The sequence below is a fragment of the Macaca nemestrina genome, chromosome 12 (assembly GCF_043159975.1).
Source record: "Macaca nemestrina isolate mMacNem1 chromosome 12, mMacNem.hap1, whole genome shotgun sequence".
NCBI lineage: Eukaryota > Metazoa > Chordata > Mammalia > Primates > Cercopithecidae > Macaca > Macaca nemestrina.
The window spans coordinates 68527884-68540380 of NC_092136.1; the positions used below are offsets into that span (position 1 = coordinate 68527884).

Genomic DNA, 12497 nt, shown 5'->3' on the forward strand with positions numbered 1-12497 from the left:
ATAGTTAAGAATTCCCATTCTGAGTGGTTTGGATAAGTGACTGTTTCTTATAGATTCAGGAGATAAGTCAGTGACTTCCGTAAGGTCCTCCCATTGCATGTATGTACAAGAATATTTGGAACCTGCCTGTGAGGGATGATATCCAAGGTCATTCAGACTTAGGTTAGTTCCCGAGAGGCTGGAGACAGGAGTGTACCTGTGAGATAAATAGAAAATGTCTAGAAATGAAGAGTTATTCCTAACCTCTCTTGTTATTCCTAACCCCTCATTCATAGAAGTCCTATTGTTTTCTACTAAAGGATTCTAGTTTTCAAGCCCTTGTTCTGCCACTAAGTAAAATTGTGGATATTGGTGGATCTTTTTTCTGGTCTCGGTTTGAAGCTCTAATGGAGAAATATAGGGTTTATGGAAAAGCATAATAAATCTTTTGCGTCATTAACTTCTTTAACTGTGGCTATATTGTCCTATATTCTGATTCTTGCAGCTGACAAGATAGCTGCTATATCCTAAGGTATAAAATTAGAAATCCATGCCTGGAATATTGAAAGGGTGCCAGGAAATGAGAAGAGACTCTTATGGCTATGCAGGGACTCTTCTAAACTGCAGCAGGGTAGAAACCCTCCAGAACACAATGGGTTGTTTTCAATATCTGCACATTACCCAGGTGGCAAGAATCTTCCCATGTTTACACTTCTCTGAAAGGAAAGAAAGAATGCCTTTCTCTGTGATTTATCATTCTTGGAAATGGTCTAGAAGGTTCTGCAGAAGACATTATCCCCCGCTTAAAAGCTCTTTCTGGTCTTACATACTGAGGATTCTTTATCTTGAAAAGTTTCTTTTATTTTGGATTAAGTCCCTTCTACACTCCAGGGTCACTCAGATGCCTTGATGCCAGTTCCCTGCCCACTTTGAAACACTCTGACAACTCTTTTATGGATCTCTTTGGTCTTAACTCCATATACCACAGGGTTAAGAGCAGGTGGGAAAAGCAGATAAACATTGGCCAAAAGAATGTGAATATGGACTGGAACGTGATGGCCAAAGCGGTGTGTAAAAAATGAGAAGAGGGCTGGTGTATAAGAGATGAGGATGACACAGACATGGGAACCACAGGTTCCTAGGGCCTTGGACCGAGCTTCACAGGATGAGAGGCGAAGGACAGCTTGTGCAATGAGGGCATAGGAGAGACCAATGCAAAACAAGTCAACCCCAATGACCAACAGTGCAGCTGTCAGCCCATACACACGGTTAGGCCTGGTGTCTCCACAGGCCAGCTTCACCACAGCCATGTGCTCACAGTATGTGTGTAGGATCACATGGCTTTGGCAGAAGTTCAAACGCCCAATAAGGAAGGGACATGGGAGCATGAGCAGGGAGCCTCGCATTACAACTGCCACCCCTATGCGGGCAATCATGGTGTCAGTGAGGATTGTGGCATAGTGGAGTGGGTGACAGATAGCCACATAGCGATCAAAGGCCATGGCCAGCAGCACAGTGGACTCCATCATGCAGAAGGCATGAATGAAGAACATCTGTGCCAGGCAGGCAGAGGCAGATATATGTCCAGCTCCACACCAGAGGATGGCCAGTAGCTTGGGAACTGTGGAGACAGAGGCAGCCAAGTCGATGGTTGAGAGCATGCACAGAAAAAGGTACACAGGCTTGTGCAAGACTGGTTCAGTGGCAACAACAACCAGGATAGTTATGTTGCCCACAATTGTGGCTGTGCCTAAGCCACATACAGGAAGTGAGAGCCACAGATGAAATTGTTCCAGACCTGGGATGCCCAGGAGGAAGAAGACAGAAGGGTCAACATCAGTGTGATTAGGAGATTCCATGTTGTGGCCAAGAGTGCTGGACGTTCTCTGCGGTCAGAAACCTCCACATGGCATCACATTACCTGGAGGAACAAGATAGAACAGAGATAGAAATGAGAGAAGAGTAACACTTACTAGCTATATCATGTTTAGAAAGATTCATCATCCATAAAATAGCAATAATAATCATATCTATTCCCTATAGAGAAGAGAATTATATGGGTTAATATTTCTAAAGATTTCTAAAGAGCTTTGAATAATACCTGATACATAATGCTGATTAAATAAAATAAGTGAATGTGAGAAATGGGTCAAATAAGCCTTCAGATAAACTAGAATTGTCTCCTAACTAAGGCTATAGGAATATACCTGAATATATACATACACACAAAGAAATACACATACATACACACACATTCTCTTTTATGGAGTATAAGAAGAGATTAGGTGTGACTATCAGTTTAGTGACATAAACTATAAACATAGTTCACTGGGTAATCTTGGACATTTTTTTTCTTGTCCTTTAAGTTGGAATAGATTCTAACCTGGGGCCATGTACTTAGTAATTATTTTTGAACTTAATATTACTCCAGTCGTTTCCACTCTTTTTACTAAGCTATAGATATATTTTCACATATATCTTCTCAATCTTCATCTGAAATCTCATAAGATGCTTCAGCTATCCTTTCCCTGAAGTGTTGAAGGTAACCCTTTTGGACTTCACTCTATTTCTGAAACGGAAAGTTCCAAGCTTTTTCAGCCATCTTGGTCAATCCTTTATTCGCATTCTATCTGCAGTACCTGGTGATTTCTAAGAAAGGGCATAGTCCAATCCTTCTCAATGTTACCATTCCACAATGGCAAGAAGTGATTTTATAAGAGTACTTTGACTTTACCTGGACAGTGATGACTAATGTCTTTTTATGGAAAAAAAAAATGAATACTATTCTCTAATTTATCCAACCTTTCCAGTACCCCAGCCTCTAAGGGGACTCAATCCACAGCAAGTGTTACTTAAGCTAAAAGGAATTATGCAGAGTATGTGGGACCATGGGCTTGGGAATAAACAGAGGAGCATGATAAAAGTTGAGAAATCATTTTAGCTAAAAGTTTTCAAGATGAGTATGAGAACTTCACTGCCTGAAAATTTATATCCGTGTGTCAACCACAAATATTTAATGTTTGTCTCATATATAACTAGCCTTATTTTTAAAGCTGGAGATACTGTGACGATCAGCACAAAAAAGTCAGGAAATCTGGGGAGGTAGAATATAGTTATCAAAGGAGAATCAGCTCTTTGCCATATCTCTTTCTCCCTTTGGGTGTGTACACATTAGGTGGGAGGAGAGTTAAACTCCCCTGTTTCTTAACAGACCAGCTACTCTGTGTATATAGTAACTGAGAACATACATTTAAAGGGGCCTCTCCATTTTTTAACTGCACAGATGTTCCTATTTGGGAATGTACATGGATTTAAAAGGCTAAACCACACCAGAAAGCCCAAAGATGTTGGTGAACAGGATCAACCACTGTTTTTTGTTTTCAGAGATTTAGGAACTAACTGAAGAAGAGGAGTGTGGTGACAGTGTTAATCTGATCACAGCTCAGAGTCAACAAATGATATGACTTCCAGGAAAGAGAGGGATAAACCCCTGTAACAGAGGTGTATATGAAGGGTCTTGCACACAGTGCTCTGTGAGCTTATGCCTAGGAGGGCAGAAGCAGCAAAGATACAAGGCTCCAATCAATTTCAGCGAGGGGCTTATCTTTCCCAAAGAGAAACACATTAAGGGGAAAGTTTGGATATGGTCAAATGTGTGACCATTACTGATACGGTTTGCACTTTCCAGACCTCCTCCACCTAATATTCAGGGAAGAATGTATGCCAGATCTCATGATTGCCTTCATGTATTCTTTGAAGAGGCAAGCTATTTCAGAGGTATAAAATCTTGGGGATTTAGAGCAGCAAAGTTCAGTGGTTAAAACAAATGTAGGCATTGGAACCCACAAAACTGGGAACAAATCTTTGTGTTTACCTCCTATTGGCAGTGTTGTTTTGAATGAGTCAATTTTCCTCCAGCACCTTACAGTTTTCTAAGAAGCACAATGGGAATAACACTTTACAAGCTGGTGAGAATTTAAAGAAAAGTATCCACTACAGTGTGTGGTCAACAGAAGGTGCTTAATAAATGTTGTTTATTATCATCACCTTCATTTTAATAGGAAACAATCTCATATCCAATGCAGAATCCTCACTGCAGTTTTCTTAACCAGCTAGAATCCTGTCTTAGTGTATATGTTTATATGAGTAACTAGTTTACATTCAATCTAATTTGCTCCATTGTAGGGAAAGCTTGTTGATAAACTGTGAACACATTGTTCTTTATAATTTTTTTCTGTATGCCTTCTAGGGCTATACGACGATAATTTGGAAAACAGCTTTCCTGATTGCTCTCAGCCAAATTGGATGCACTCAGCTATCGCTTTTATGACATAAATTTAATTTATTAGCAAATGTGATCTCTGCTCAACTGATGGCTCAACACAGATAATGGACCTGAACTCAGAATACAAAAGTAGAGGAGCCCCGCTCACAGCATCACCCCAACTCTTTAGTTTATGCCACATTTCCTACAGTGTTCGGTCTTCTTACAAATTCACTTACTCAGAGCCAGGAGGCTTAATTTGATGATTTTTTTGAGGTTCCTTTTGCGTTTTAGGTTTTTCCCTTGAAGAAACTGGACTGAGTATAGATGACCCTATATTACTTGATTAGATTCACTCCTCCTTTAACTGATGTAAGTGAACATTAAACTCGCAGTGCCTCTTGTTTCCTCTAGTCTTTTCTTTTTTAGGAACCCCAAGCTTTGCACACACCAATGCTTTATAGAGCCATGTGCTGTTATCCATTTCCTCACTTCCAGCACTATTCCATCCAACTTGCAGATCTGTGATCTCACATCTTTCCTTATACAAAGTATTCTGTGATATTGATAAACTTTTGTGGCCCTTCTCACTCATACCTCAGTTTGAACTTGTCCTCTGACCCAATCACAAATCTGATGCTTATTGTGACATTAAAGCCAATATCTTCAGTAAGATAAAAGTTCTAACATCCAATTAGGGGAAGGCCTGGGAGTGAAGAAGGTTTTCCGTGCCCTGAAACCAAAGGCTGTAAGCCTGTATGCACCAGAGCATAGCTACAATTGGGCTGCCTCTGCCTGATGTCAGAATACTAAGGGGGAAAAAGCTCAAGGATATCGAAGGTTCTGCTGATTCCTTCTGCCTAGTTTCATGCTGTTCACTTTATAGTGTCTGTCCATCTCACTAGACACACAAATTCCCTCTTCCATGCTTCATGAGAAATTATTGCTTGTTAGTAATTTCAGGAATATTATAGTAAATGCCATAAACTTTCTTCACAATGCCTTGCATGTCTTTCATCTGGTTAATGTATCACTTGCTTCTTCTCTTCCAGGCAATTCCCCACTGTGTTCCCCTTTCCAACTACTCAGCCTAACGCCAAACTATAATTTCTTTTCAAGATGCCTGCTAACTAAAATTCCAAATCAGACTCTACAGATATGTTACTTGGGGAAATTTCCTTTCCTGGTCTTTAAATCTTATTCTCCATGCTTTTAAGCAAACTTTCCATAACCAATTTGCACCAAAAAAAACTTCTCTTGAGGGCTAAGGAATGCCTTTTCCAGAGTCTTTTCATAGCCAAACTCACATGATTCCAGGAGAGCAGAAAAGAGAAGGCATCGCAGTATATAAGCATCCTCAGAAGATTGCAAGAACATTGCAAGTCTCTGCTCACCCTCAACTATCTGAAATATATTTCATAGCCCCCCGGGAGTGTGGTGGCTTGCACTGAGTTTAAGGCTAGAGCCGCCTAGGGAGCCTCTATGTTCCCTAGGAAACTTGGCATTCAGGCTTACTCTTCTGATGCAGTCCAGATCAGAATGTGAAGGTGAAGCCAGAGGCTTTTGTTAAAGATTCAGGGAAGACGTATTTGTAGTCTGTTCCCTTGGAACTCTTCTCCTGTTGCTTTTGTTTGGTTCTAACTCCCCACGTATCAGTACTGGCACTATTTTCATAAGGACACCTAACATTTTAGAGCCTTTGAGGATACAAATACTATGGTTACTTGAAGGCAGCTCCACCACCCAAAGGATTCCAGGACATGCTTTCTTTTCCTTCCACTCTTTTCTATGATTATCTCTGGCGCATTCTGCCATGTTTACTTTTTCCTAAGACTCTAATACTGTAGAGAATTTACTGCACATGTTCCCAGACTTGCTGACTGGCTTTGTGAAATGCTCTGCTGACTTTTTTATATTACCTGTAAATGATATAGCAAGGTGGTAATGAAACTCAACAGGAAATTTTACCCATACATGATATCTAGAGGATATGACTTATTAAAGGCAATCTTTCACCATGTAAAGTAATTATCTTATGAACTGAGCACACCAGAGAAGACATGCATTAAGCACTACCAAACCTATATCTCCTGGTAGCCTTTGCTGAAAACCTGTCCACTGTACTTATTTCAGTAAACTGTATTGTCAGAGAGCTCATTTGCATTAAACCTCAAATCTAATTTTTCTATAGACTAACTTACTCTTGGTGCCAATACTCTAATACTCAAATATATATTTGGTGTAGCCCTACCACTACCGTAATTTGCTCCACCATGCAACCCAGACCTTCTTCAGGTTATGAATGAGTGTCTTAAACCTCTGAGAAAAGTAGCTCCTGCTGTGATCTGGATTCCACATTATGCCGGGAGAGTTTGGAGAATTGTCAATGTAGAAGTGTAGTCTTTTTCCACAGTTTACTGCAGTTGGACTTCTTATCACCTTTACTTAAGTTGGTCTCCTTAATCTCTTTCCAAAAGCTCCCCTGGTTATTTTCTCCTCCAGCTACACCCTATCTAGGGAGATCTGTCCTTACCATAAAACAGTGCCCACACCTGCACTGGATCTGAATTCTGATGGTCATACTCTATCTTAGCTCCTGAGAGGCTCTCGAAGCCAGTGGTTTGAAAATATTCTTGTACTTCAAAATTACTTACTGCTCCTGTTAAACACAGATTGCTCGTCCACATCCCCAGAGTTTCTAATTCAGTGAGTTTGGAGCAAGACCTCAAACTTGCCTTTACTACCAAGTTTCCAATTAAAGGGAATGCTGTTGGTCAAGAGATCGTACTTTAAAGAACCACCACTCCAAAAAAAAATTATTTTTTTATTTTTTTATTTTTTTCTCCCCAAACTACTATCTGGTCTCTACTCTCCGTGAATTCTACTGGACAATGTGGCTACCACAAATATCCTTAATAAGTCATGTTAAAAATCTAGAGCAGAACAGGCTTGCAGCAACTTTCCTTTCCTAGAATCTTGTCCTGAACAATTTTATCTTTCTAGAGCTAAAGATGCCTCCAAAGGCCTTCAACTCACCGGGAATATTTTTGTTCATCCCACAAAACAAGTGTGCCTTTCGGCAACTTCTGGGAAAATTTGTGGATAATGCATTCTATGGAGAATATAATAGCCCTGTGGAATGTCAACTTGCATAAGCAAAAGTATATTCCCTCATATTCACTTTCTATTATCTTTTCAGACAAGTGGGCTACCAGAAATAATCTCTTGTGAGACTTAAGATGGAAGGGAAATAACAGCCATTGCATTGCACACCCACCATTCTCAGTTATTCAAACACGAATACAGGTGTTGCTGCAAAGTTATTGCAGAGATGTACCGGAATACCCCAATCAGTTGGCTTTAAGTTAGGTGAATTATCTGGGGTGGGTCTGACTTAATCAGTTAAAAGACCTTAAAAGGGGACTTAGGCCTTCCTTGGAAAAAGAAAGACTCATACCTCTAGAAACCAGCTTCATCCCATGCCTGGGCAGATTCCAGCATGTTTGTGATTTTTACTCTCTGACTGTCCACTCTGTGAACTTCGGACTTGCCTAGCCAGCCTCCATAATTATGTAAGCTGATCCCTTGAATGTGTTTGTATATGTACTTGACTAATAAAGAAACCAATGTGTTTTCTCCATTTATTTTACTATGTCATTATTGTATTCCGCAAGGGATTTGCGGTGTTTGCAATAAGCACTAGAAATGGAAATAAGACACAAATCAGACACTGCAGAAATGAAAGTATAATATGATGTTACTACAAAAGCCCAATGAAAATAGGTGTGTAATCTTAGATTGACTATATTACTTTTTAAGAAAATATGAGACACAAGTAGTATGAGATATTGCTGAACTAAAAAATTAGAAATGTGTAATAAATGGTAAAAAGTTAGAAGCATTTCTAAATGCTTCTAAAGCAAGAATAAAAAGGAGTATGCAATTCCCCTGCTCCTTCCATATTGAATATTTTACTAAAGGTCACAGCCATGCAATAAGAAGAAAAGATATTAAAAAAATAAGAAACATGAATGGTATTACAATTTGCATAGAAAGTATAAAAGAATCTACAGAAAATTTGTTAGTCTATAAAGATTTCAACAAGACAGATAAATACAAGATCAAAATAAAGAGATAAGCAAAACTTATAAAACATTATGGAATTTTTATGAATAAAAATGCATAATAAAAGAGAACACCATACCATAAACCTGGATAAAAGATTCAATACCAAAAAGATATCTAATCATTTCAAACGAATCTATAAATTAGACGGAATTCCAATTAAAATACCAAGAGGAAATCTCTAGAACTCAACAAATAATAAAATTAATATGAAAAAATAAAAGTATAAAAATGACAAAGACTGTGAGAGCAATATGGGGAGACTTGCCCTATCATACCTTACAAATTATTTTAAAATGTAGAAGTTTGTGTCAAACTTTTACTAGAATAACACTGGGGGAAAAAAGAATGAAGAGCCTAGAAACAAATTTCTAACTTTTTTTTAACATATATGACATTACTAATCAGAAAGGATAGAATGCACTAATCAGTATTTGAGATTAGATATTAATGTACTTAAATATGTAATGAAATATGACCTTTTAATGAGCCATAAAAACATGAATTTCAGATGAATTGAAAATAAATTCTTAATGTTATATTTATATTATATAAAAATCCTTATTTTGCAGGAATATAGTATTGAACACAAGAAAAATTAAGACACAATGTACAAACCACAAATGAAGCAATTGATATAGTTCCCTGTTTTATAATTTATGTTAGTATAACATGAAATGACAGCATTTGAGTAAATAGAAAAAATTAGGAGAAAATAGGAGAAATTAGGAGAAAATTAATGAAATATATATGTGATAGGATTTTTATAATATAAGCATGAAATAAAAGTAACCTCAAATCAATTTCCAAGAAGAGTAACAGCCTATTAGGAAATTAGGCAAAAATACATGAAAAGAAAGTTCATTTAATTAGCTAATAAGGCTAGCAGAAAAAAATACAAGTGTACGCAATAGTGAGATGCCATTTCACATGTATCAGATTAGCAAAAATAAGCCATATCAATTGCTATCAAGAATGTGGGAGCCAGGCGCGGTGGCTCACGCCTGTAATCCCAGCACTTTGGGAGGCGGAGGTGGACAGATCACAAGGTCAGGAGATTGAGACCATCCTGGCTAAAATGGTGAAACCCCGTCTCTACTAAAAAATACACAAAATTAGCCGAGTGTGGTGACGGGCGCCTGTAGTCCCAGCTACTCGGGAGGCTGAGGCAGGAGAATGGCAGGTGAAGCAGGGAGGCAGAGGTTGCAGTGAGCCAAGATTGCACCACTGCACTCCAGCCTGGGCAACAGAGCGAGATTCCATCTCAAAAAAAAAAAAAAAAAAAGAATGTGGGAAAATGGGGAATTTCATATTGTGTATGGGTGTTTAAAATGACAGTAATATTTTGAAGAGATATGTAACAATATGCAGTATAGGTGAAAGTATAACCTCAAGTAAAGAAGCCATGTTTATTTGTATATATTGTATTGTAAGATATTTATCATTGTAATATAAAGTTGACAAAGATTTTCTGCTTCAACAAATTTCAGAACAAATAGAAATAAGTCTCATAGCACCATTATTATATCATGACATGCAAACTGGAAAAGGACACAATTATCTCTTTTCCTCTGAAAACTCCTTTTCAGGTCATGTTGCCCTTTGAATAAGAGGCCCAACGGGATACTCTAATAAAGGACTTCTTCCATTCTTCCTCTATCCTTGATCTCTGGAGAGTCATGACTGTGCCCAGACTACTTGGAAAATAAAATCACAGACTTCAAAATCTCCCTTATATAGTGCGAGAGAGACTTGGCTCACTGTAATGAGAAAGCTTACATGTTGGGTTCAGGAAAGAAACGCAGGAGGAGGGCTGGGGTAGACAGGGAACTCCTTCTCAGGGGCTTTTCCTTCCTAGCTCAACAAAGATAGTGTTCCATGAAACATGAGATGGGCAGATTTAAGTTGTGACTTCCAAATGTCAATGCTCTGGTTATCAGAAGAAAAGCACATGGTAGGAAGAATATAGTGCTCTAGGTAAGTTCTAATTTAAATAATTAAATAAACTAACCCTACCTCCCCTTTTAAAAATCAGATGGTTTTCCCTAAGCTCCTTCTATCTGGAGCTTTAACAGATTCTGTCTACCTGGCATTTATTTCCTAGCCACACGGCAACCCTCTATCCCAGATAGCTGAAAGTACTGCCTGCCTTCTGAAAGTTGAGCAAGTTTACAGAAGATGTAGAGGGTGAATGAGTAAAAGACTCAAGAATCCAGGACTTTAAAATAATGCAAACACATTATCAAGCATGACAAGGTGGAGTTGGTTTACAAATTCTGGCTCATGGTGCGTATTTAATAAATACTAGTTAATGAGAAGAATCAAGTAAAGAAAAGAAATTTAATGTTTAAGTGTCACGCAATGGAGTACAGATATGGGCAAAGCCATAATATGGGCAAGAGGAAGGTGAGAATAGGATTGAGTTGAACATGTGTTTGTCAAGAAAAGAGGAATGTGATGTGAAAACTATTCTAAGCAAAAGGAGCTGTCAATCACAAATTCACCTCCGACCTTGTTCCCAGGACTCCACGTATTTGACAGCAAGGTTACACTGAATTCCTCACCATTACTTAAATATACCTAAATTTTCTGATATTGTGTTTCTCCTCTTATCATTTTCTCTATCTAGAATTATTTCTCCCCACCTCTCTATTTGACTAACTCTTGTCATTTTTTCAGGCTATAATAAATCACACTTTCTTAAAATTTTCTTTGTCCCCTCTACAGGGAAGAGTCCCTTCAAACTCCATAAACTCTTTTACATATCAGTTATAACATTTATTGGTTTGTGTTGTGACTGTCTGTTCATATGTAAGTTATCTACTGGACAAAGAATAATAAAGGAAGATGAGAAGCAAAGGGCCAGAAAGAACAAAGAAGAAAAGAATTACTGAGTTTTGAGCACCCTTGCATCTACAGTTTCTGATTCAGCTCTTGGGCTGGTCATTCAAAACATGATTACACAGGGAAAGGCCTCCACAAGCTCTGAAAACAGTTTGTGTCTAGGGTCCAATTCCATACATTCAGATTCAATCAGTGGCACCTACATATCAGTAAGTTTTAAACTCTTCAGTTGTTTCAAAGACGCAGTCAAGACTGAATTACTTTTTGATTCCATCAAGTATAAAGGCATTTATTTCTAAAAAAGATTGTTTTAAAAGCTAACATGTTGGTTAATGTGACTAAAATAGAAGTTTAAGATGCAGTAATATCTTTACAGATTCATATAAAAATAGAGTAAGTCATGTGAAGATTTGTGGGGAGATGTAATAGCAAGGACAGGTACCTTGAGGCAGGGACAAACTTATCATGCATAAAGAAGAGAAAAGACCAAGAATAAAGTGAGCAAGTGGGACAGTGTAGAAGATGAAGTTGGAGAGGTGAGCTGAATGCAGAGATTCCTTGTACCTCACGAGGGTCATGAATATTTATGATCAGAGTACGTCACAGTGCCTTGTACATCGTGGCACAGACTTTTGACATTATTCTTTATATAATGGGCAGCCATTATGATGATATGATGATAAGCTGTTATGATATCATACTACTTATATTTTTTAAGATTTTAATGATAACAAGGCTGCTTCATGAACAATAAGCAGTACATAGGCAAGAGAGAAGCAGAACAATCAGTAGAGAGTTCTATCAGTTGTCCAAGTAAAAATTAAGGACGTTCTGGCTAGAATGATGATTGTGAAAATGAGAGTAATGGGAAGTCTCACTGGAAGTAAAATGCTGATGAGGCGGTAGAGAAGAGTATAATTGCAGGACGAAGTTTTTATATGAGGAAAAGAAAATATTCATTTTAGCAGATGAGTGAGCCTTAAATAAGAGTGTGGTGGCAGGTCATCCATTGTTACAGGAAGACACAATACCAATGCAGTGAGTGCTACTTTTTGGTGGTGGGGAAATGAGGAAATTGTTTTGGTTTCTTCTACTTTCTTATGAAATATACAGAAACAGCATTTTATTTTAGATGAGAGGTGTAAGTGTTGCGAGATTAAGAAGAAAGACAATAAAAGGTCTCACAGAGTAGAAGTGTTAATAGAAACATACTATGATTGCCTGGGTGTGCTGACAATTCCCCCTGAGGATTATAGCTAAACTAGAATCAGTGATGACGAATGTG

General features: G+C 38.2%; 1 protein-coding gene across 1 annotated transcript; it reads right to left on the reverse strand.

The window, feature by feature from the left end:
- Positions 1-872: 872 nt before the first annotated feature.
- On the reverse strand, positions 873-1838 carry LOC105468599 (olfactory receptor 52P1). The gene has a single exon (XM_011718796.3). It carries the CDS (start codon positions 1836-1838, stop codon positions 873-875), a length of 966 nt encoding a protein of 321 aa, XP_011717098.1.
- Positions 1839-12497: the final 10659 nt, after the last annotated feature.

Bases quoted from the DNA above. Each gene is read 5' to 3' on its own strand.
- LOC105468599 (XM_011718796.3), bottom strand. From the start codon at position 1,838: ATGGAATCTCCTAATCACACTGATGTTGACCCTTCTGTCTTCTTCCTC.